The 25,029-nt window shown below is 39.5% G+C and overlaps 1 protein-coding gene across 1 annotated transcript; it reads right to left on the bottom strand.

Moving 5' to 3' along the window:
• Positions 1-452: 452 nt before the first annotated feature.
• Positions 453-24,728, bottom strand: LOC143286965 (syntaxin-7-like). Its single transcript, XM_076594949.1, has 11 exons — positions 24,670-24,728; positions 23,443-23,572; positions 22,385-22,450; positions 20,992-21,061; positions 16,607-16,697; positions 13,296-13,370; positions 12,054-12,143; positions 10,518-10,643; positions 7,452-7,524; positions 4,710-4,792; positions 453-1,691 (listed from the first exon to the last, which is right to left on the bottom strand). Exons 2-11 carry the CDS (start codon positions 23,525-23,527, stop codon positions 1,599-1,601), a joined length of 852 nt encoding a protein of 283 aa, XP_076451064.1. The 5' UTR covers positions 23,528-23,572; positions 24,670-24,728; the 3' UTR covers positions 453-1,598.
• Positions 24,729-25,029: the final 301 nt, after the last annotated feature.

Genomic DNA, 25,029 nt, shown 5'->3' with positions numbered 1-25,029 from the left:
CCAACTGCACCAAGCAAGAATAAACAAAATAAGAAAAGCAACTTGGTATGAAAAAATGACGGGCGCAATAGCCAAGTGGTTAAAGCATTGGACTGTCAATCTGAGGGTCCCGGGTTCCAATCACGGGGACGGCGCCTGGTGGGTGAAGGGTGGAGATTTTTACGATCTCCCAGGTCAACATATGCGCAGACCTGCTAGTGCCTGAACCCCCTTTGTGTGTATATGCAAGCAGAAGATCAAATACGCACGTTAAAGATCCTGTAATCCATGTCAGCGTTCGGTGGGTCATGGAAACAAGAACATACCCAGCATGCACACCCCCGAAAACGGAGTATGGCTGCCTACATGGCGGGATAAAAACGGTCATACACGTAAAAGCCCACTCGGGTGCATACAAGTGAACGTGGAAGTTGCAGCCCACGAATGCAGAAGAAGAAGGAGGTATGAAAATACTCGTACCTGGCCCACAGGGGAAGCAATCATGGAACGAGTTAACTTGTACCTGGACCAGAATGAGTTATTCCATGTTTAATCTGCCAAAAAAAAAAATTCAAATGCATAGAAATTGAAACAGATACACTGACACTGTGAGCAATATTTCCCACTCACCCCTCACTTCCTTTAAAGGAAAGCTGGAAGAAGCCACTGGTCCTGAGTGCCAAACGTGAGAAACAAGATAGGATTCTGGGAACGTGGGGAGCATGTACGAAACAGGAAAAACTGGCCCAACCAACATTTCCTTCACTTCCTTTCCATTGACTTGTGGACAACAGAATCCAAACAACAAAACATACACATGTACACATATTGGTGTCTTTCCTTTTGATAACAAAACATCTTTTGAAGCCAAGCACAACATCTTCATCACAATTACAACAAACCTGAAGCATACTGTTATAACAAACTGCTGTTTAACTTCTTTGTTGATATTTTATCCATTTATGTAAACCATGATCTTGAAAACAGGTCAGATATATTTCACAGGAACATTTACCATGCTTTCCAGTTGATATAGTTGTAAAAAAATAATAATTAAAAAATCTAAAAAAACAAAACAAAAAACAAACACACACACACACACACACACAAAACAAAAAAAACCCAAAAAACTGGTAAACTGATATGGGTTGATCTATAGAATTAAAAAAAATTAATTTTGAATATAACACAGGTCTATACCCTCCATTCCATAATTTTTCAAATTAGCATTGAAACAGAGCAGATCATGCAATGTACACATTCCATTTTTAAGCAGCTGACCTTTTTTTTTATTATTCATTCTAGATCAATCATTCACTCTTCATATCCCATGCATTTATTTAAATGACATGTATGAACGTGTTGGGACTGCACAACCATCAAAATGTCAGAAAACACACCAAATACCTGAAAATACTTTCAGTATCATCCCCCTGAGACCCTCCAAAAGATTTCACAAACAAACATCACAAAAGCCTTACACTTTAGCAAACACATTTCTCAACAGTTCAGAAACCAAAATGATTCTAGACTAATCAAAAAATAAAACTGATTGTTCTTAGACTGTTGATAAAACTTGCTGAATCACTGGAAGAAGGAACACAGGAGCGCTGGCACTTTTAATTCACGGAGAGGACGACGACCAGAACGATGATGATGACGATGACGAGCAACAGTACCAGAAGGCAGCACATCTTCTTCCTGGATCTTTTCTGCAACACACCGACACCAAGGTTCTTTTTCTTTTTTTTTCTTTTGCGTTCACTCGTATGCACACGAGTGGGCTTTTACGTGTATGACCGTTTTTACCCCGCCATGTAGGCAGCCATACTCCGTTTTCAGGGGTGTGCATGCTGGGTATGTTCTTGTTTCCATAACCCACCGAACGCTGACATGGATTACAGGATCTTTAACGTGCGTATCTGATCTTCTGCTTGCATATACACACGAAGGGGGTTCAGGCACTAGCAGGTCTGCACATATGTTGACCTGGGAGATCGTAAAAATCTCCACCCTTTACCCACCTGGCACCGTCACCATGATTTGAATCCGGGACCCTCAGATTGACAGTCCAACAGCTTTAACCACTCGGCTATTGCGCCCGTCGCCACCAAGGTTCAACACTCTTTTCATTCATTTTATTATTTAAAAAATATATATAAAAAAACACTTCTTTCTTTTTTATTAAAGAATCTTGGGGGTGGGGGGACAGGAGTGGTGTGTGGGGGGTGTCTGATGATAATCGGTCATGGCACAGATGGATCAGGACATGATTTAATGCACACTTTTTTTTTTCTTTTTCTTTTTTTTAACTGTCAGTGTTGTCCTCAATGCATAACAAAAAATGAACACCAGATCCTTGCTATAATATACATATAATTATATACATTTTTTTTTTTTTTTAAACTCAATTTGCACTGGCAGAATCAGTCAGCTGTAGGACTTCTGATCCAGTGCTCACCAGTGGTCCAGGTTCGAGGCCCCTGTTTTGGCATGGTGTTGTGTCCTTGGGAAGGGTGCTTTACTCCCGGTTTTCCTCACTCCAACCAGGTGTGAATGGGTACCTGACATCCTTTGGGGAAAGTTAAAAATGGCGGAAGGAGAGGACTGGGCCCAGCCTTCCTATGCCAAACCCTAATCACAGTGGATAAGAAATCACTGTCCCCTTTGGCTGAAAAAGACTATGGAACCTTCAAATTTTAACCCCTTTTTTTTTTGTCTTTTTGACTCCCTTGTGTAAACAAAGTGAGTCTATGTTTTAACCCGGTGTTCAGTTGTCTGTGTGTGTGTGTGTGTGTGTGTGTGTGTGTCCGTGGTAAACCTTAACATTGACATTTTCTCTGCAAATACTTTGTCAGTTGACACCAAATTAGGCATAAAAATAGGAAAAATTCAGTTCTTTCCAGTCATCTTGTTTAAAACAATATTGCACCTCTGGGATGGGCACAAAAAAATAAAAAAATGAAGCCTAATTATAAGCAAACTGCATTTACTGTTATATTTATATTTTTTGTATTCTCTAAACTTGGCACTTTGGTCTGATGTTCTGACACAACAACAAGAGCAGTCATTAATATCATTTTTTATTCAAACAGGGAACTTCTTTTGCTAAGCATGGAAGTTTTATTTATTATGCAAACGTTTTGGTGCAGATAGTAAAAAAGGGAAATTACTCTGTAATTAATGCTAGGGGACTTAATTTGCTATTCACTGATCTTTCTCATCTTAAACATTACATTTTGAAATTATACTCAGTACATATCACAAGTGAGTCTTGAAGGCCTTGCCTCTCTTGTCTTAACCTTTTAACACAACTGTCTGGTGGCACAGACAACACCACATGCACAAATATAAAGTTCTCACACACATTCCTCTGCATCACACTGATGGTTTGCCAATTCATTTAGCAGCCTTTCTAAATTTTCATTTCCATGCTGGCACATACATGTCTAAGCTGGCTGGCATTGCAATCAGTTAAAGAAATCCACCACACACATTTTTTCCTCCCAGAATGCCACATATTTTTTTTGCATTTTTGTAATGCAGCAATATTTTTTGTTTGTTTTCTGCAAAAAAGCAATACAGATAAATCAGGATGGTATAGGCATGTCTGTGAGGGGTAACAATGCCTCAACAACTTCCACGTTATGGTTTCAATCTTTACTACATTACAAGAGGACCTGAAAAAAATTTTTCTGCTTCCCTTGTTTGGTTGCCATGGAAACAAATGTCAGCTAAAATGATTGGAAACGGGAAATGGACATCTGGGGAAACTATAGAAACATTTGTTCAAAGCACAAGAAAGGCCGAAATGATGTTAAAAAAGAAAACAACAACCCGAACTCTGTAAACACAATCAAAAAGGCCAGTGCAAATAATGTATCAGGAAAATTGTACAAGAGAAAACATCTACAACCTCTCTGTCTCTCTCTCAACTAAAATTTCACAAATAAGTTGAGAGAGAGAGAGTGACAGACAGATAGAGACAGCAAGACAGAGAGAGACAGAGAGAGAGAGATAGAGAGAGAGAGAGAGAGAGAGAGAGAGAGAGAGAGAGAGAGAGAGAGAGAGAGAGAGAGAGAGAGAGAAATATGCAGAGATAGTGAGATTGTTGGCGCTTTGTCTAGTACCATTTTATTTCATTCTTTTTTTCTTTTTTTTAAGGTTCAGTTTTGTCATGTCATCTAGACATGAATCCACTCTAACACACACACACACACACACACACACACAAGCCTTGAAGGAAAAATGAAAAGTTACTGTGTGAACGTGGCTGAATATTTGCAATGGCTACTTTTGGTTGATTTGTGTTGCTGATTTATTGTGTTATATTTTTTCTTCATCCACCTTCAGTAAGAAGCTCTGGCCTTCATCTGGATAAAGAAAGAAAAAGAAAAAAGATCATATTCATTACCTCTCTCTCTAGAAAGGAAAGTGGTCCTCTTTGCCCATGTGTGCTTTATCTCACTCAGTACAGCCAGTCCTCTCTTCTCCTCTACACAGACACCTCAGATGTCCAGTGGGTGTCTGAATGACCCAACCTTTAGCTTCCGTCATCAGAATTGTGGTATTCTTTGTCAACATTCACGTCTTCAGTATAAGAGCCTTCCGCTTGCAATATTTTGATGATTGTAATTGGGGTGAAACGCTGTTAACGTCGTCTCTTTCGCCGTTCGTATGGAGAGAGTTAAGTGCTGTAACAGGATGACCTGTGCTGCGGAAAACTTTACCTGGAATTCGGCTGCCTTCCCCAGATCCTTATTGGCACTTTCCACATCAGTCACCACTCTCACCACATTGTCCTCAATTTCGTCTGCAACACCACAGTCAACAACAACAACAACAAAATTAAGGGGAGGTTATAGGTCCCATGGCTTTTTACGGCCATCAGGGCAGTGAATCCATATCCACTGTGTACAGTTTTTGGCGGTTTTTGCTCTTCTCAAGGCCTGACTAAGCGCATTGGGTTACGCTGCTGGTCAGGCATCTGCTTGGCAGATGTGGTGTAGCGTATATGGATTTGTCCGAACGCAGTGACGCCTCCTTGAGCTACTGAAACTGAAACTTTGGCGCAGGAAGGCAGGGGCCCAATCCTCTCCTCCCGCTGTTTTAACCTTTCCCAACCGAACCCATTGACATGCGGGTGATGTGGGGGAAATCGGAGTAAAGTGCCTTTCCCAAGGACGCAACACCATGCTGAAACACGGCCTTGAACCCTGACTGCTAGTGAGCACTGGATCACAAGTCCCAAGCTTAGCTGATTTTGACATGGCACTCCAGCAACAACATCAGCAACAACCACAAACAAGAGAGGCAAGGCCTTCAAGACTCACTTGTGATACATTTAAAAACAAAAAAATCCAAGCTTTTTATGTATTGAGTATAATTTCAAAATGTAATGTTTAAGATGAGAAAGATCAGTTTAAAGCAAATTAAGTCCCCTAGCATTAATTACAGAGTAATTTCCCTTTTTTACTATCTGCACCAAAAAGTGCCAAGTTTAGAGAATACAAAAAATATAAATATAACAGTAAATGCAGTTTGCATATAATTAGGCTTCTTTTTTCTTTTTTCTTTTTTGTGCCCATCCCAGAGGTGCAATATTGTTTTAAACAAGATGACTGGAAAGAACTGAATTTTTCCTATTTTTACGCCTAATTTGGTGTCAACTGACAAAGCATTTGCTGAGAAAATGTCAATGTTAAAGTTTACCACGGACACACAGACACACACACACAGACAACCGAACACCGGGTTAAAACATAGACTCACTCTGTTTACACAAGTGAGTCAAAAAGTTACCAGAAAGTGGGAGTGAAGAATAAGTGAATAAATGATACGGATACTTGTATAGCGCTTATCTTTGGTCAGAGACCAAGCTCTAAGCACTTTACAAACATGGGGTCCCTTGCACAACAGGCTGCCAACCTGGGAAGAGCCATCTGATGGCTGCCATTTGGCGCTGATCATTCGTTTCCTGTGTCATTCAATCAAATTTCTGGTACGCACACATACACACTCAGACAGACATGTAACATTTTACCTGCATGACCATCTTCTTTATTTACCTCGTCATATTTTGTTTTCGGGGGTGTGCATGCTATAACCCACCCGATGCTGACATGGATTACAGGAACTTTAAGATGCATATTTGATCTTCTGCATGTGTATACACATGAAGGGGGATCAGGCACAAGCAGATCTGCACATATGTTGACCCGAGAGATAGGAAAAATCTGCACACTTTACCCACCAGGCGCCGTTACCAAGATTCACAGAGTGGGGAGCTATTCTGAAAAGAGGTAGGTTTTAAGGCCAGAGCCGAGACCAGAAATTTCATGAAGCGAATGAGGGAGCTCACTGCAGGTGTAAGGTCCAGAGACCGAGAGAACCCAGCGGTGAAGGGTTTGAATCTGGGAACATGGAAATAAAGACTGGATACAAAGTTGATCATAGAGTGTGAGGTGGGGTGAAGGGCTGAAGGCAGTCACAGAGACAAGGAGGGACAGATTTATTCATGCATTTGTGTGACACAGTGTGCCGATCTTGTACTTGGATTCTCTGTGAAACAGGGAACCAGTGAAGTGGCTGAATATCCTAATAATATGTTACGAAAGATTAAATAATATGTGAATATTTTCTATTTGTATGTGGAAAATCATAAGTGAATATTTTCTCATTGTGTGCTAAAAAAAAAAAGAAAAAAGAAAAAAAAAAGCCTTCTATTTAGATATAACTGTAAGTTTTGTTTTTAATCCATCAGAATCAGAGTTATGCATGTATTTAATGGCTGGTATAAAAGTGCTTTGATTTGTCTATAAACAAGAATAAGAGCTAAATTATAGCACTTTTTTCCATATAGACAATAATTAAATATTCACAAATCATCAAACGCCCACCCCCCCCCTCCCCCCACTCTCACCCACCCCACATCCGACCCCCACAAACAAAAAGACAGCATTCACATATCATAACCGTACATTCCATTTTTTTTTTAAAGAGACATTGTGGGAACTTTCACATATCACTTTTATTCCACACAAACCTTAAGAAAATGTTCTTATTATTATCACATTCTCTTTTTTTTTTTTTTAAATAGTTTCAGAACATTCACATATTCAGACTTCTTTTTTTCACAAACAATGACAGAGCATTTACATGATATTACACAATGTGGGAATATTACTATTCACATTCTATCACTTTTTGTTCACACAAATTATGAGAGAACACTGAATTAACTTTTTTTTTTGGTTGTTCACAAGTAAAGACAGAGTATTCACATGATGTTATATTCTTTTTTTGTGTGCAAAATTAGAGAACATTTACATATCATCGCATTCTTCCCCCCCCCCCCCCCAGACAATGGGGAAACATTCACATCACTATCACATTTTTCTTTCACATAGAATGAAAGGATATTGACAGATCATTACGTTCTCGTAGCAAACACATCCATCTCCATCACTTACCCAGCATTCCCCCCTGCTCGGTCACCATGGCACCAAGGTCTCGAAAAATTTCATTGACATCCAGGATGTCTGACTGAAAATGTCAACAAATTTCCTTGAATTGAAAGCAAGATTCAGGCCAGGAAAATATTTGTCATCATTGCTTGGGAAATCTAACCAGTTCTACTCAGCAATGGCAGTCAAACATGTCCTTAATGACTTCAGTAATCAGGTGATAATTAGGGAGGGGGAACAGAACGGGGTCTCCCATCTCTTTGCAATGCAGCATATTTCAATATTTGTATTTGTATTTGTATCTCTTTTTATCACAACAGACAGTGAAATTTGGGCTGCTCTCCCCAGGGAGAGCGCATTGCTACACTACAGCGCCACCCTTTTTTTTCTTTTTTTGCATCTTTTCGTGCGTGCAGTTTGATTTGTTTTTCCTATTCAAGTGGATTTTTCTACAGAATTTTGCCAGGAACGACCCTTTTGTTGCCACAGGTTCTTTTACGTGCGCTAAGTGCATGCTGCACACGGGACCTCAGTTTATCATCTCATCCGAATGACTAGCATCCAGACCACCACTCAAGGTCTAGTGGAGGGGGAGAAAATATCGGCGGCTGAGCCGTGATTCGAACCAGCGCGCTCAGATTCTCTCGCTTCCTAGGCGGACGCGTTACCTCTAGGCCATTACTCCACATGATGTATCACAGCAAATGTACCCTGACTAGCGACTGCCATATGTAGTAAGATTCTGCCCGCTTCGCATAAATGCCTACTCACTTCCGGTAAGTATATATTGTATAATGCTGTATCTCTATTATGTTACTTTTTTTTTTCTTCTTTTCTTTTCTTCCTCAAAATGTATGTCTTAACCAAACAGTTGGTGTGGCCACTGTAAACCCTCACAAAGAAGCACAATACCGAATGTTACTCATATTTGTATAAGTTATGTGAAATATGTAATATTTCAGTGTGCCCCCACAGGATTTCCTGTATTGTCTTGTCTTGTCTTGTCTTGAAACAAAAACATTTTGGACTCGTGACTTGGTCCTTTTGTGATGATTAGCAGCATACAATAGTGACTGGCCACGAAAGCTCTCTTTCGGTTTGTGCATCTGTTCTTCATGTTATCTGTGCTTTCTTGATGTTTATTCTAAAAATAAAGTAAAAATAAAATACTTACAAAAGAAAAGAAAAAGTTAGCAGTACATCAAACATAAGGAAGACTAAATATGAATGCCAGGCACTGCCTAAATATTCCAATAGTTGAGTGTTCCTACCAAATCAATGGTGAAAGAATGGAATTCAGTTTAATTTACATATAAGATAACGTTGCTGACAAAGAGGGATAAAATAACAGGGAGGTTATCGGCCATAGCTACTTTCGTTTTCTCCACACAGGCAGGTAGTAGTTTGCACAGGACAGGAATTAGACCCCTGCCGGAGTCTGCGCTAGTGGGTCATGGTTAAGTATGCGTAATTAAAATAACATTATCATTTAAAGATAATAAAAACCAGTTTCCAAACACTTTATCTCACCTCACAATGCCTCCCTTTCTTTTATAAAAGAAATGATTGAGACAAACACCAAGCATGTGTGCACACTTTCCATGTATGCCTTTGTAAACGCAGAAAGAAATGGACAGAGACAGAGAGAGAAAGGACAGAGACAGAGAAATGACAGATACAGTAATACAGAAAGGAAAATGAAAATCATGTATATAGCTTTCTTTCTTTGAACAGGAGTATGTACACATGCTGTCTCAAAGAGACAAAGAGATTTAACTGCAGTTCAGTTTCAGTAGCTCAAGACGGCGTCACTGCATTCGGACAAATCTATATACGCTACACCGCATCTGCCAAGCAGATGCCTGACCAGCAGCGTAACCCAACGCGCTTTGTCAGGCCTTGAGAAAAAAAAATAAAATAAAATAAAATAAATAAATAACTGCACCAAAGTTAACCCAATCAACACTGGGAGTTTGCGGCCTTGGCAGGCTTCATGCCATATTGATACAGAACAGAACGCAGAAAGTACCGTACACTGTTTTTCCTCCAAATTGTGTGTGGACACATCCAGAAATACTGCAGAAGCTATCTCCCATTCTTTGTAGCTTGTGCATTTGTAGGAACATGAAAACCGTTTTCATGAGATGAATTTTGATGCCAGAGCAATGCTTAGGTACAGGGCTCAGTGAGTTTAAAAAAGCAAAAAAAAAAGCACAGGAAACCGTGGTGGGGCCATTCATTCACTCATAGGAATCCTTGCGTAACTCTGCATATCACCCTATAGGTCGTGATCAGTGCACTGGCTTTATGTGTAAGTCAGGCATCTACTCCGGGTTTTTTTTTTTTTATGATGTTATTTTTCTTTTTTCTATTTTCTAAAGCTTTTTTTATGGAAATTTGTTTCTCAAGCTGATGCGGTGTCGCTTATATGGATCAGCCTATACACACTGACACCTCCTTGTAACTGAAACAAGACTCAAACTAATCGAATGGAATATACCGTTGACACAATAATCCAATCTGCTGAAATGAAAAATCAGATGCCTGTGACAACAAAACAACAACAAAAAAATAACATGTTAAGGACAGTTTCAGATTCAATTTCAAGGAGAGGTCAAAGTGTGCGGACTGATCCATATATGCTACACAACATCTGTGGGTTAAAAAAAAACAGAAAAAAGGCAGATACCTATCAGGCCTTGAAAACCTACACTCAGTTTGTGTAGAACATCAACAGAAATTACAAAATTAACCATGAAATGATGAATAAATATCTATAATAAAAAAAAAAGTAAAAGATAAAATACAATAGCTTGTACAAAAAAAAAAGAGTGCGCACTAGCACCAGTGTGCAGCTGCAGACACACACACACACACATGTGCGCGTGCACACACACACTGCAATAACCAAGAAGAACTAACTGCTTTAACACTTTGTACCCCATCAGTGCAGTTGCACTACAGCTGAGTGCACTGAGTGCAACAGCTGAGTGCACTGTCAAAGCCATTCTTCATACACAAAATGCACACACCATCATCAAAAACACAACAAAACAACAACACTTTACACACCTCCAGCTGCCGGATTCTCTCTTCTCGTTCCTGCAGAAGGGATAGGTCATCCTCAATGACCACTTTTTGCGCCTGCAGCTGAGCGAAAGGATTGTCTTCCAGCAAACGTTGCCGATCGTCAGCACCCTGTTGATACACACCACATGAACTTTTTCACTCCCTGCTTCGACGGGCGCAATAGCCGAGTGGTTAAAGCGTTGGACTGTCAATCTGAGGGTCCCGGGTTCGAATCACGGTGACGGCGCCTGTTAGGTAAAGGGTGGAGGTTTTTACGATCTCCCAGGTCAACATATGTGCAGACCTGCTAGTGCCTGAACTCCCTTCGTGTGTATATGCAAACAGAAGATCAAATACGCACGTTAAAGATCCTGTAATCCATGTCAGCGTTTGGTGGGTTATGGAAACAAGAACATACCCAGCATGCACACCCCCGAAAACGGAGTATGGCCGCCTACATGGCGGGGTAAAAACGGCCATACACGTAAAAGCCCACTTGTGTGCATACGAGTGAACGTGGGAGTTGCAGCCCACGAACGCAGAAGAAGAAGAAGAAGAAACTCCCTGCTTCGTCCTGCAGGTCTCAACAACATGGTTGAGTGGAGTGGAGCGGTGGCCTAGTGGTGACATGCCTGACTAGAAAGTGAAGTGTTTGTGGGTTCGAGTCCTACATATATGGACTGGGAATTTTCACTCTCCTGAAATATTTCTGAAAACAGGTCAAGAGAGAGAGACAGACAGAAAGAGTGAGTTGTTGGAGGGGTCGTGTGGTGGTGGTGGTGGTGATGGTGGTGTTTGGATGGGATGTTTAAGAGGTATGTGTGTGTGTGTGTGTGTGAGAGAGAGAGCGAAAGAATCAGCAGCAAAAAAAAAAAAAAAAAAAAAAAAACCCCACAAAAAACCCTGCCTCTTTTTTGTGCAATCTTCCTACTTTAGAATACATGTATGGAAAAGTGTTTTGAAAAATCTTTTGTGTCTGTACGTATGTAAAGAATAATGCATTCATAATGCTTAAATCTCAGGTTTATCTCCAGTATTAATCATGGTGTCAAACTTTAAATGGAATTTATCCTTTCACTGTGCCACTAAGAAACATGTTGCAAACTTTTGGAAGAATAGAACGACGGGTGCAATAGCCGAGTGGTTAAAGCGTTGGACTGTCAATCTGAAGGTCCCGGGTTCGAATCATGGTGACGGTGCCTGGTGGGTAAAGGGTGGAGATTTTTACGATCTCCCAGGTCAACATATGTGCAGACCTGCTAGTACCTGAACCCCCTTCGTGTGTATATGCAAGCAGAAGATCAAATACGCACGTTAAAGATACTGTAATCCATGTCAGCGTTCAGTGGGTTATGGAAACAAGAACATACCCAGCATGCACACCCCCGAAAACGGAGTATGGCTGCCTACATGGCGGGGTAAAAACGGTCATACACGTAAAAGCCCACTCGTGTGCATACGAGTGAACGCAGAAGAAGAAGAAGAAGAAGAAGAGGAAGAATAGAACCTTCACTGTGTAAGGGAGGGAAACAAACTCACACCAACTTCTGCAGTGTTGTCAGGCGGCTTGGAGGCATCAGACTGGGTTCCTCCCAGCTTCGCTGCTGCCTTCACTTTCTCCATGGCTTCCTAGAAGAAAAAAAATTTTTTTTCTAAAAATAAAATCAACTGTCCATTTGCACATTACGAAGGCATCAGAAACTAGGCACAGTCCCCATACCTGCCAACTCACTCTGCATGTTTGAGGTATGGGAGTGGTAGGGAAGGCTAGGGAGGGCTGGAGAAGAGAGAGAAGAGAGAGAGAGAGAGAGAGAGAGAGAGAGAGAGAATGAATAAACGAACGAACAAACAAAATCTTGATTTCACGAGGGTAAGGGAAGAAGCACAATTGCTTTTTTTACATCCGGTCCACAGGGGGGAAAAAAAAGGTAAGAAAATGCATGCACAAAAGCAGATTCTTCAAAAAAGGAAAAAAAAAAAAAAAGGAAGAGAGAGAGAGAAAAGACAGAGAGACAGAGACAGAGACAAAGAAAGAGAGAGAGACAGAGAAACTGAGAGAGTGGTCATGAGTGATTCATTTTATCATCTACTTCATGTCAAGGGTGCTAAACAAATATACATTATTAAAGGTATACCATTATAGGAATGCCAACGACATATCTATAACTATCTACAGAAACACAGCTGAGAAAAGTTTCTCAATATTATTAATCACTGCCTAACAAAAAATTGTTTTAAATGTTTCTGATTCTTCTTCTGTATTCATTGGCTGAGACTCATGTTCATTCATATCTCTGAGTTGGGGGTTAATGTGTATGACTGTTTTTATACCAGCTGCTCACTTTAACCCCCATGCACACTTAAAGACAAGAAATCAAAATAACATATTTCCCTCCTGCTATTGCTGCTGTTGCATCCCCTTCATGATCAAGATGATACAAATAAGATGTGCTCTGGGATTATCTAAAACTCGCATCAAAGTCGTTGAAACATTTAGCGTTCTGGGCCAGGTTGCGTAAGGTCATCTTTGCACGGTATGTCTGCTTACTAGTTCAGAATGTTCCTAAGAACATGGAATTTACCACTGAGTTTGGATCATTCTTAACAATACACAAACTTCGCTCATGCAACCCACACCACGTCATCTCGCAGTTTACTCTTCCTCACACAAACACAAACAACAGCAGCAACAACAAATGGCTAAGATCAATAAAAAGATTCTGTTCACTTCTATACTGTCTCATGCACAAGTACCGCAAAGATGCCTTTACAAAAGCTCACCTTCTGAAGCGTCTGGAACCGCGATACAGATTCCTGGAATCCACTGCTTAAACGCTGAACCTGCATTTTCTGTTGCTGCACACACACACACACACATATGCATGCATGCACAGACATGAATACACACACACACACACACACACACACACATGCATGCACAGACATGAACACACACACACACACACACACACACACACATGCCTTCATAATCAGTTGTCACATCCTGAGTACTGGTACTTGCAGAGGAAAGTACCTGAACAACAAAATTTCTTTATCTAGTCCTGAAATAAAATAAAAACAAACACTTAACAAGCTGGACAGATAACTATGAGAAAAATCTTAACTCCGGAATCAGTCATTCTTTTGCTAAAAGCCACTACCTTTCTTTTTTTTTCTGTTTCTTTTTTGGTGTGTGTATGAAGTTTTTTATTTTACTTCATGAAATAATGCATTATCCAAGGAAATATTTTGTTCATTTTACAAAAAACCCAGTATTTTTTTCCTTGCCAAAGACAAACACTGACACAGCAAAACTATTGCTTAGGCAGCACTTTGCAAATCTATGTGTCAAAGTCAAAGTCAAAATTTTTATTTCAAGATGGTAATTCAATAAGCAACGACTGCTTTTGTACATCAAGCCATCTGGAAAAAAAAAAAAACACCAAAAAAACCCCAGAGAAAAAGTGGGGTGGTACATAGAACAAAACACACAAAAGTACTAGAAAGGAGGAGTTTGTATTATACTCCATGTTTGGTGATACATATACTTACCATGTCAAACTGATGCAAACTAGGCCTATCGGTTTGCTCTGCTTGGCCAAATTCTGTGCGGCTATCAGTGAAAAGACAAGCCATCTTGCCCGGTCTGCTCTTAGCCAATCAAACGCCTCTAAAAGCTATAAGCGCTGAATCATTTCGTGGCCATCGAAGAAAATGCCCCATGAGAACCACGGCAGAGACGCGGGGACGATATAGTTACGTGCATACAAGAATTGTGCGAAAATGAAATACACATTAGCATTTACAACACATTTACAACACATCCTGTTTCGCATACACATACACCCTCTTACAAGAAGCAAACTGCCACCAAAGGCATATACAAAACATTTCACAAATCATGAATTTGGTAACTAACAGATATAGATTTGTATTATTGTTAATCTTTTGGACAGTTCATAAGATGACTTTTCATATTTTTCTTAAACACATTTTTATTCATTATATCTTTTAAAATGAGTGAAAGGTTATTCCATAAATTTCCACCAGAGTATAGAAAGCTGGATTTATAAAGGTCGTCTCTATAAACATTGTGTGTGTGTGCGCGCGTGCACGCATGCAATTGCGCATGTGTATGTGTGTAAGTTTATGTGTATGTGTGTATGTGTGCACAGGTGCAAATGTGCATGCTGTCTGTTTGTCCCTCTGTTTCCATATGTGCACTTTGTGTTTACAATGTATGTATGTATGTATGTACAAATATGTCCATATATATATGCATGTGTACACCCGTACAGGGCGTACGAGTATGAAGTTTGTTCTTGTGGTTTTAATGCTGGCACCAAGGCTGCTGGTGGGAAACTGAAAGCTAGCCGTCTAATGTTACAGACGCTCTCGTGGTCAAGGTGTGGGACTGACCGTGGGAATGTGCACCTATAGGCAAGCCTGTGGTGAGCCCTGATACCATCGGGTTGTCAGTTCTGTTTAAGTTGAAGTCAGGGTGATTAATGCCAGCTGTTAGCCGCCCTGGGATGATAGGACGCTATATTTTCGCGGGGATTTCGCGGGAGGAATAGACTCTCCCGTAAATTTTAAGAAAATAGTCCTGATTATTTTGTTTATTATTTGTAAGAGAGTTTTGGTTGAGATTTAGATGATGTACATGAAAAAAATAGGAAATCAGTTTTGAATGTATGTACTTTGGAATCTATGGGGAAAAAACTTTTGGTTAGTCAATAAAATTAAAATAGAATAGCCCTAGTGAATAATTATGAGGTGTAGTAATTTCAGGAACCGCGCCCTGTAGTGCCAGAACAGAGGGCGGGGAATCAGTTAGTGCCCCACTCTTGTTGGAAGCAGTCGCCTAGGGAAGGACGGGGGGTCAGTTATCCAAATTGTGATTGACTGTAAACGCGAGCTAATGAGCGTTGTTGGTTGAACACGTGGGAATCAGGTGACCCAATGATGTTGGATGAATGAGGTCCACATAATTGGAAGATGATGTTCCGACTCGGTCGGCATAGGGTTAAACTGGATGGTGTTTACCTTATTCATAGAGTGATTGTCGCATCACTTAATTGGTTCTTGTTTTGGGTGGGTTGTCTTCGCTGATGACCCGTTGCGCAAAACCCAAGGTGGAGAGCTAATAATGCTATATGAGTTGACTGAACTGGAGGTTCGGTGTACTATAGCGCATTCCCTTATCACGTGTCTCATGAATGATATGCTCTTGTATGAAGTTTGGGTTGGGGTACCCAGCCCCATGGAATTGTTAATTCCAGATTCTGTATGTTGTTCCTCCATTTGGATGGGGAAACGTATGATATATGTTGGTATTATTGTGTGTAACTGTAAGTCTGGAAATGAATGTACAATGCATTGTTCTTATGTTGGTTTGCATTGATGTTTCCAGGCCACGGTTGCTAGAGCCCTTTTTTCCCCTTTTTTTCTTTACCGTTTTTCTTTTTTTAGTTAGTATTTTCTTCTTTAGCTAGTCAATTAGTATAACTTTTCCACCTTTTAGTCTTAAGAGAGTGTTGAAACAAAATTAAAGTGAACAGGAAGCATCTTTGGGCCTGACTGTGTTTTCTTTATTATAGTGAATCCTAATCTGTCTTTTCCCCGAACCCGACTCCCTTTGTGTTGGGTAAAGACCATTGGCTTATTCTTTACGATAGAAGCAAGGGGAGGTTTACACATGTATATATGTATGTGCATTTATATGTGCACATGAATGACTGTGCGTATGATTGTGTGTACGAATGTGTAAATGCATGTCTGTCTGTCTGTCTGTCTGTCTGTCTGTATGCATGCATGCATGCATGCATGTATGTATGAATGTATGTAGGTATACCTATTACCAGGCTAGTAATGAAATTCTGACATTTCAATCGTAACATACTTTTTTGTTTTTGATTTAGAGAAAAGAACCTTCACTTTGCAAAAGTGAAAAAAAAAAAGAAAAAAAAAAGACAACAAAAAACAAACAAACAGAAAGACAGACGGACGGACAGACAACCAGCCAGCCAAAAATACACAGACAGACAGACAGACAGAGCAATGGACAGACAGACAAGACGGACACGGCTCACCCGGTCGCCACGCATTGCAGTGGCACTGGCACTCCGGATCAGTCTAGTGGTGTCCTTCACCACTTTGCTCACATTGGTCGACACCTCGTGGCTGGACAGGAAGGGAAGGAAGGAAGGATGAAAGGAAGAAAGAAGGAATTTATTTCTACTGATGGTAACACGGTAAGCATACAATCTTTTTTTTTTTTTTTTTTTTTTTTTTTGGAAGGAAGGAAGGAAGGATGAAAGGAAAAAAGAAGGAGTCTACATCTACTGATGGTAACACGGTAAGCATACAATCTTTTTTTTATTTTTTCAGAAGGAAGGAAGGATGAAAGGAAGAAAGAAGGATTCTATATATACTGATGGTAACACGGTAAGCATACAATCTTTTTTTCTTTTTTTTTTCAGAAGGAAGGAAGGATGAAAGGAAAAAAGAAGGAGTCTATATCTACTGATGGTAACACGGTAAGCATACAATCTTTTTTTTTTTTTTTTTCAGAAGGAAGGAAGGATGAAAGGAAGAAAGAAGGAATTTATATCTACTGATGGTAACACGGTAAGCATACAATCTTTTTTTTTTTTTTTTCAGAAGGAAGGAAGGATGAAAGGAAGAAAGAAGGAATTTATATCTACTGATGGTAACACGGTAAGCATACAATCCTTTTTTTTTTCTTTTTTTTTTCAGAAGGAAGGAAGGATGAAAGGAAGAAAGAAGGAATCTATATCTACTGACGGTAACACGGTAAGCATACAATCTTTTTTTCTTTTTTTTTCAGAAGGAAGGAAGGATGAAAGGAAAAAAGAAGGAGTCTATATCTACTGATGGTAACACGGTAAGCATACAATCTTTTTTTTTTTTTTTTCAGAAGGAAGGAAGGATGAAAGGAAGAAAGAAAGAATCTATATCTACTGATGGTAACACGGTAAGTATACAATCTTTTTTTTTTTTTCAGAAGGAAGGAAGGATGAAAGGAAGAAAGAAGGAATCTATATCTACTGACGGTAACACGGTAAGCATACAATCTTTTCTTTTTTTTTCAGAAGGAAGGAAGGATGAAAGGAAAAAAGAAGGAATGTATATCTACTGACGGTTAGACGGCAAGCATACAATCTTTTTTCTTTTTTTTTTCAGAAGGAAGGAAGGATGAAAGGAAAAAAGAAGAAGTCTATATCTACTGATGGTAACACGGTAAGCATACAATCTTTTTTTTTTCAGAAGGAAGGAAGGATGAAAGGAAGAAAGAAGGAATTTATATCTACTGACGGTAACACTACTAGCATACAATCCTTTTTTTTTCCTTTTTTATTTTTTCAGAAGGAAGGAAGGATGAAAGGAAGAAAGAAGGAATCTATATCTACTGACGGTAACACGGTAAGCATACAATCTTTTTTTTTTTTTTTTTCAGAAGGAAGGAAGGATGAAAGGAAGAAAGAAAGAATCTATATCTACTGACGGTAACATGGTAAGCATACAATCTTTTTTTCTTTTTTTTTTTTACAGAAGGAAGGAAGGATGAAAGGAAGAAAGAAGGAATCTATATCTACTGATGGTAACATGGTAAGCATACAATCTTTTTTTCTTTCTTTTTTTCAGAAGGAAGGAAGGATGAAAGGAAAAAAGAAGGAGTCTGTATCTACTGATGGTAACACGGTAAGCATACAATCTTTTTTTTTTTTTTTCAGAAGGAAGGAAGGATGAAAGGAAGAAAGTAGGAATCTATATCTACTGACGGTAACACGGTAAACATACAATCTTTTTTTTTTTTTTGGAAGGAAGGAAGGAAGGATGAAAGGAAGGAAGAAGGAGTCTATATCTACTGATGGTAACACGGTAAGCATACAATCTTTTTTTTTTTTTTCAGAAGGAAGGAAGGATGAAAGGAAGAAAGAAGGAATTTATATCTACCGAAGGTAACACGGTAAGCATACAATCTTTTTTCTTTTTTTCAGAAGGAAGGAAGGATGAAAGGAAGAAAGAAGGAATCTATATCTACTGACGGTAACACGGTAAGCATACAATCTTTTTTTTTTTTTCAGAAGGAAGGATGAAAGGAAGGAAGAAGGAATTTTATCTACTGAAGGTAATACGGTAAGCATACAATCCCTTTTCTTTTTCAAAAGGAAAGAAGGCAGGATGGATGGAAGGAAGGAAAAAGGAATTTTCATCTACTGAGGGTAACACCATAAGCATACTTTTTTTTTTTTTTTTTTTTTTTGCATTCCAACTATCACAAGAGAAAGGGCACAAAATGAAAAAAAAAAAAAGAAGTAGAGAAATAACAAGAGAAAAATCACCGTATCAAACCAGCATATATGATATACATTTATGAATCGTTCATTCTTTGGTACCACATAAATGTTTACCATTGGTAAAGGTGAATGAGAGAGACAGAGACAGAATGAAATGAGGGAGAGAGTGAGAGTGAGAGACAGGCAGACAAACAGACAGACAGACAGACAGAGACAGAGTGAAATAAGGAGATGCGAATGCGAAATGCGAATGCGAATGCGATATGTTTTATTCAGTTTAGGCCAAGGCCCCTTACGGAAGGGGGCAATCATACAGCAACAAAACAAGTGCCTCTTATAACTGGAGAAAGAACAAAAAAAAAAAAGAAACAAACAAATAATAATAATTATAGATATTCATATCTTTTTCAGTTGTATCGTCCAAGTTGCAAACCATATGTAATCGTTTCAGAGCTTTTATAAACGTAAAACGCCAGATTAGATCGTACAATCTCATTCCTGGTAGACATAAACAAATTATATCTTCTTCTTCTGCGTTCGTGGGCTTCAACTCCCACGTTCACTCATATATACGCGAGTGGGCTTTTATGTGTATGACCGTTTTTACCCTGCCATGTAGGCAGCCATACTCCATTTTCTGGGGTAAATCATATCTAAAACGACATGGATTTTGAAAATATTTGGGCTGAATATATTTCAGCCTTAAACCATACTGAGCAGGACGACAAAACATAAAATGAAAATTGGGAGAAGGAAAGATAGAGGATGTGAGAGACGTGTCGATTTAGGCTCTCATAAATAAGGCATAAAAGGTCATGGTGGTGGTGGTGGGGAGGGGAGGGGTTTACACTGAAGAGAGAGACAGGGATATTTCAAGACAGAGAAAGGCAAAGAAGAAAGAGAGAGAGAGACAGGGATATTTCAAGACAGAGAAAGGCAAAGAAGAAAGAGAGAGACAGAGATATTTCAAGACAGAGAAAGGCAAAGAAGAAAGAGAGAGAGAGACAGGGATATTTCAAGACAGAGACAGGCAAAGAAGAAAGAGAGAGAGAGACAGGGATATTTCAAGACAGAGAAAGGCAAAGAAGAAAGAGACAGGGATATTTCAAGACAGAGAAAGGCAAAGAAGAAAGAGAGAGAGACAGGGATATTTCAAGACAGAGAAAGGCAAAGAAGGAAGAGAGAGACAGGGATATTTCAAGTCAAGACAGAGAAAGGCAAAGAAGAAAGAGAGAGAGACAGGGATATTTCAAGACAGAGAAAGGCAAAGAAGAAAGAGACAGGGATATTTCAAGACAGAGAAAGGCAAAGAAGAAAGAGAGAGAGACAGGGATATTTCAAGACAGAGAAAGGATAAGAAGACAGAGAGAGACAGGGATATTTCAAGACAGAGAAAGGCAAAGAAGAAAGACGGAAGACATGATTGAGAGGTTGTGGGGAAAAAAACCAAACCAGTTTCAGATTCAGGGTGGCATCAAAGCAATGAGAGGTTGTGGGGAAAAAAAACCAAACCAGTTTCAGATTCAAGGTGGCATCAAAGCAATGAGAGGTTGTGGGGAAAAAACCCCAAACCAGTTTCAGATTCAAGGTGGCATCAAAGCAAACAGAATGATCCCAATACACTACTCCACATCTGCTAATTTTTTGTTTGTTTGTTATTTGTTGTTGTTGTTGTTGTTGTTGAAAGAGGGGGATGTCGAGGGAGCAGATACTTGGCTGATGCATGGACCCAAAGGAGAAGCATGAGCGAAGGAGTCAGCGCCTGGTGGATTAACTAAGGGTGTGGATTATTCCTATCTCCCAGGTCAACATTTGTGCACACCTGCCTAGCGGCTGAATCCCCCTCATGTGTGTATCGTATGCAGAAGATGAAATACTTATGTTACAGATCCCATAACCCCTGTCAGTGTTTGGTGGGTAATGGAAACATGAACAAACCCAGCATGTGCACACCTGAAACCTGAAACAGAGTATGACTGCATATGTGGTGGGGTCAAAACGGTCAAACAAGTGAACATGTTGTAGCTCACAAACACAAAAAGAAACAAAGGAATTTCTGCTCCACGTTCCACAGTGTACAGTTGCACTGGAACAGACCCGTGAACACTTTTCTCAATCAGCCCTGCAGTAAGATAGAGAACACAGAAACTCACATTTTGTCTCTTATCATCGGGGTATCCCTCTTGGTTCCAATACTCTTCATCGCCCTTTCAATGGTGTTGGCTGAAAATAGTAAAAGACATATGCATGAACACACACACACACACACACACACACACACACACACACACACACATGCAAGTGCATACACACAGACATACATATATACGCCCACACACATACGCGTGGGCGCACACACACACATAATGTTCAGCCAATGGCAGTCAAGGGATGGTGTGTTAATGCTAATGATCTTCAGAACAAATAAATACTATATACCAAAAATAAATGGATAAGCACATGTAAAGAAAATCAAACAAATGACTATTTTTCTTTAACATAATACCTGCAAAAAAGATTTTTTTTTAAAAAGGACAGATACTGATCAAGTGTGCAGATAAAATCTGAATTAATTCAATTAATGAATTTGCATTCTGAACAGTTCTTCAACAGACTTAATAGCAAGAAATTGTGATTGTATTTGCATTTCTTTTTATCACAACAGATTTCTCTGTGTGAAACTAGGGCTGCTCTCCCCAGTGAGAGCGCGTCGCTACACTACAGCGCCACCCATTTTTTTTATATTTCTTCCTGCGTGCAGTTTTATTTATTTTTCCTATCAAAGTGGATTTTTGCACAGAATTTTGCCAGGAACAACCTTTTTGTTGCTGTAGTTTCTTTTACGTGCGCTAAGTGCATGCTGCACACAGGACCTCGGTTTATAGTTTCATCCGAATGACTAGCGTCCAGACCACCACTCAAGGTCTAGTGGAGGGGGAGAAAATATCGGTGGCTGAGCTGTGATTCAAACCAGTGCACTCAGATTCTCTCACTTCCTAGGCAGACGCGTTACCTCTAGGCCACCACTCCACATAATTCTACCCCATCAGAGTGCGCCACCTCAGAATCAATGTTTGAGTGCATGTGCTGGCTATCTGGGCCGATGAGTTCGTATCAAGTGTCTCTTGGAGTAATTATGATATATTTATTACTTATTTGGCACAAACTCCCCATATGTTCGGCAGTAAGCGCCTCCCATTAAACAATACCCAAACAATAGCACATAATGGAATACAACAGTATATTAAAGAGGTACAAAGGCAAAAAAAAAAAATCAGCATCTCTTAATGCGTTTAAACGTGTGTGTGTGTGTGTGTGTGTGTGCGTGTGCATTGTGTTTTGTTTGTTTGTTTGGTTGTTTGGTTTGTGAGTGTGTGTGTGTGTGTGTGTGTGTGTGTGTGTGTGCAGGCAGGCATGCATGCCTGTGAACATATTACACTTTTTTTCTTTCTTTTTGTTAAACATATAATTCTTCTTGACCACATGCAACCTGTAATTCCACATCAGAACATACAGTTGAAAAAAAAAAGTAAAAAATGTTTTTACCGCCATTGTTGATCTGGAAAATGTTGCTGCTGATCTGATCACACAGTTCCTGGATAGAGGCAGACCCTAGAACCCACAGGTCCCATATTTCAACACAAATTCTGCAATCAAATTTCTTCTATCTATCTATCTATGGTATATATATAAACAATAATGTTCATGCATTGGTATGCTCTGTGTGGGGGTGGGGCATGGGGAGATGGGGGAAAGGCGATGCATTTGAGTGAGTGTGCACATGCACAAGCACTTATATGTATGCACGCATGTCTAAAATCCTACGGTGTTTGTGTTTGTATATGATTTCCATTTTGTGTTTGTACTTTTCATATGTACTATCCACTCCAATACTCCTTGTGACATTGGTACATTTGAAAACAAGGACATAACTCCATTCTATTTTATAATTCAGACTGATGCTTACAACTCTCAGCCAGGGAGCTCATGGCATTTACAATGAAAGTCATACATGCATAGGTGTACAAGCATTCAAAAATGACATACCTTCCACAAACATAAACACACACACACAAAAACAACAACAACAACACACACTCAGGCACATGAACACATACATACAGCAAAATTTCAGGAAGAACATCATTCCATAAGATGGTAGGGAGAATGGAGGAGATGTGTTTTGAGAGATGTCTAAACTGGAATTGGGAATCCACGTTTTACTATTAGGCCAAGAGAAAGATTTTTGTTCAGTTCTTTAACAATGACATGTCACTGCATATGACTGAGTGATAATATCTGTGAACACACAAGAAAATATTTCATATTTAAACAGTACAAAATATATGTGATACAAAACAGGAGCTACATCTAAACACAAAACTGTTAAGATTTTTTTTTTAAAGTATGAAAACAAGAACTACAGGAGATGAAAATGAAGAAGAAGAACAATAACAGCAAAAACAAAATGAAAAAAAAACTGAAGCAAAAGCAGCAGAAGACGGTGATGATGATTTTGAAATAATGATGATAAAATGTAAAGATTAAATTTGTTGTTTTTTTTAAAGTAAAATCAGATAAAAGAAAAGAAAAGAATTTCTTACCTCCTGACTGGTATCCCACAGCCCGAGAGGAAGGGGCTGAAGGGTCATCACGATATTCCCTCACAGCTCCGTAGCTGCTTGACATTGTGATGGAATTGCTCTGTTTTTCTTCAACTGCTGTACAAACTACCTTCAGAACAAAGCATGCAGAAATTATAAGTGAATACCACCAGAATGAAATCAAAACAACTTTGACACAAATTCCAATCTGACACTTTCTTTTTCCATCTCATGAATGGATTTCAAGTTGAGGCAATGAGTGTTAAAGATGAATGCTTAGAATACTAAAGAACAAAGAAGTACAGTAGTGTTTTTTTGTTGAATCTGCTACACATCTTTGGTTTATTGACCTGCCAAAATAAAAAGAACTTTCTTTTTCCATATGTCTCTATCAATCTTTTTTTGCTTAAAATCAAAATAAAATATAGGCTTCTGCTGACAGTTTGAAAGGGGTGGAAAAGTGGATCGAAGTACACTATCTGGACACAATGATTGATAACATCTCAGCGATCAGTGTCAGCTATATCTCAGAATCACATACTCACAAACATACATGAACTTAACTGGTGAGAAAGGGTAGACCATAGGCACTAGATATTAAGGATTTTTTTTCAAAATAGGGTTGACCTACTGTTTCCTGGCAAGCGTTTTATTCTCTTTCCCAAAAGAAAGTGAGCAGAAATATCTCAGTTGGTACACAAGCTTGTAATTCTGAGGTCCGGACTATAAATCTCCATCAAGCTGTTCAAATCAGGGAGATTTTTCTCCAGGCAGTCGGGGACCAGAGTATATATATCTCTGTCCAGCCATTAATTTGGAAGTGATGGTCAGTTCTGGCTTGTCATAGGTCAGTGGTACAGATGACACCACTGATCTAAAAATAGGTCCTTATTTCTTGACCAGTGGGAAGGCCGAAGACACATATTCACATGGCACTGACGGAAACTGTTATCTGATATCAGTACTGCCCCCCAACCCCGCCCCCTGCCACCACTCTTTCTCCTGTGCAGCAGTTTCTTCAGAGATTCTTCGGCCAGGAAGTTGCTCGTCAGTCAATCAACGAGGACAAAAAATTGAAAAAGAAAGTAGATATTTGAAATGACATCATTTCTAGCCATTCCTGTTTTTCAGTCCGTCCATGAGTACACAGAAGGTTAAAAGGGTTTATCCTAAAAGCTTTACCCTCTAAACTAACCCTGTCGTCACGTCACTCACGCACCAACCCACAGAGTCAGGTCCGTCTTTGTTTCGTCTGCTTTTCGTTTCGGCCTCCTGGTTCTCACATGACTCTGATGTTTGTTTTGATGAAAGAGTGATGGTCCTTGAAAACTTTTTACCCCATTCATGAAAAAGGATGCGGTCTCCAAAGTATCTCCATCGAGCTCAAAAGTATAATATTCTTCAGCTCAGTAATAAAATAAGGAAGAAAGGTGTAATTGCGAACAGCGTGTAACTTCGAACGGCTCGTGTATCGCCAAACTTCAAAGCGTTGTGTGTGTGCGTTTGCGTGTGCGTGCCGTGCGGGTGTCACTGACGCCGGACGGTGTGTGTGTGTGTGTGTGTGTGTGTGTGTGTGTCTGTCAGTGT

The sequence above is a fragment of the Babylonia areolata genome, chromosome 10 (genome assembly GCF_041734735.1).
Source record: "Babylonia areolata isolate BAREFJ2019XMU chromosome 10, ASM4173473v1, whole genome shotgun sequence".
Lineage (NCBI taxonomy): Eukaryota > Metazoa > Mollusca > Gastropoda > Neogastropoda > Buccinidae > Babylonia > Babylonia areolata.
The sequence above is the reverse complement of the archived record's forward strand: the minus strand, read 5'-3'. Positions and strand labels throughout refer to the sequence as shown.

Bases quoted from the DNA above. Each gene is read 5' to 3' on its own strand.
- LOC143286965 (XM_076594949.1), bottom strand. From the start codon at position 23,527: ATGTCAAGCAGCTACGGAGCTGTGAGGGAATATCGTGATGACCCTTCA. The intron at 12,144-13,295 runs GTGAGCTTTTGT...TTTTTCTTCTAG, and splicing joins GGTTCCAGACGCTTCAGAAG to GAAGCCATGGAGAAAGTGAA. The intron at 7,525-10,517 runs GTGTGTAAAGTG...TGACATTTTCAG, and splicing joins AGAGAATCCGGCAGCTGGAG to TCAGACATCCTGGATGTCAA.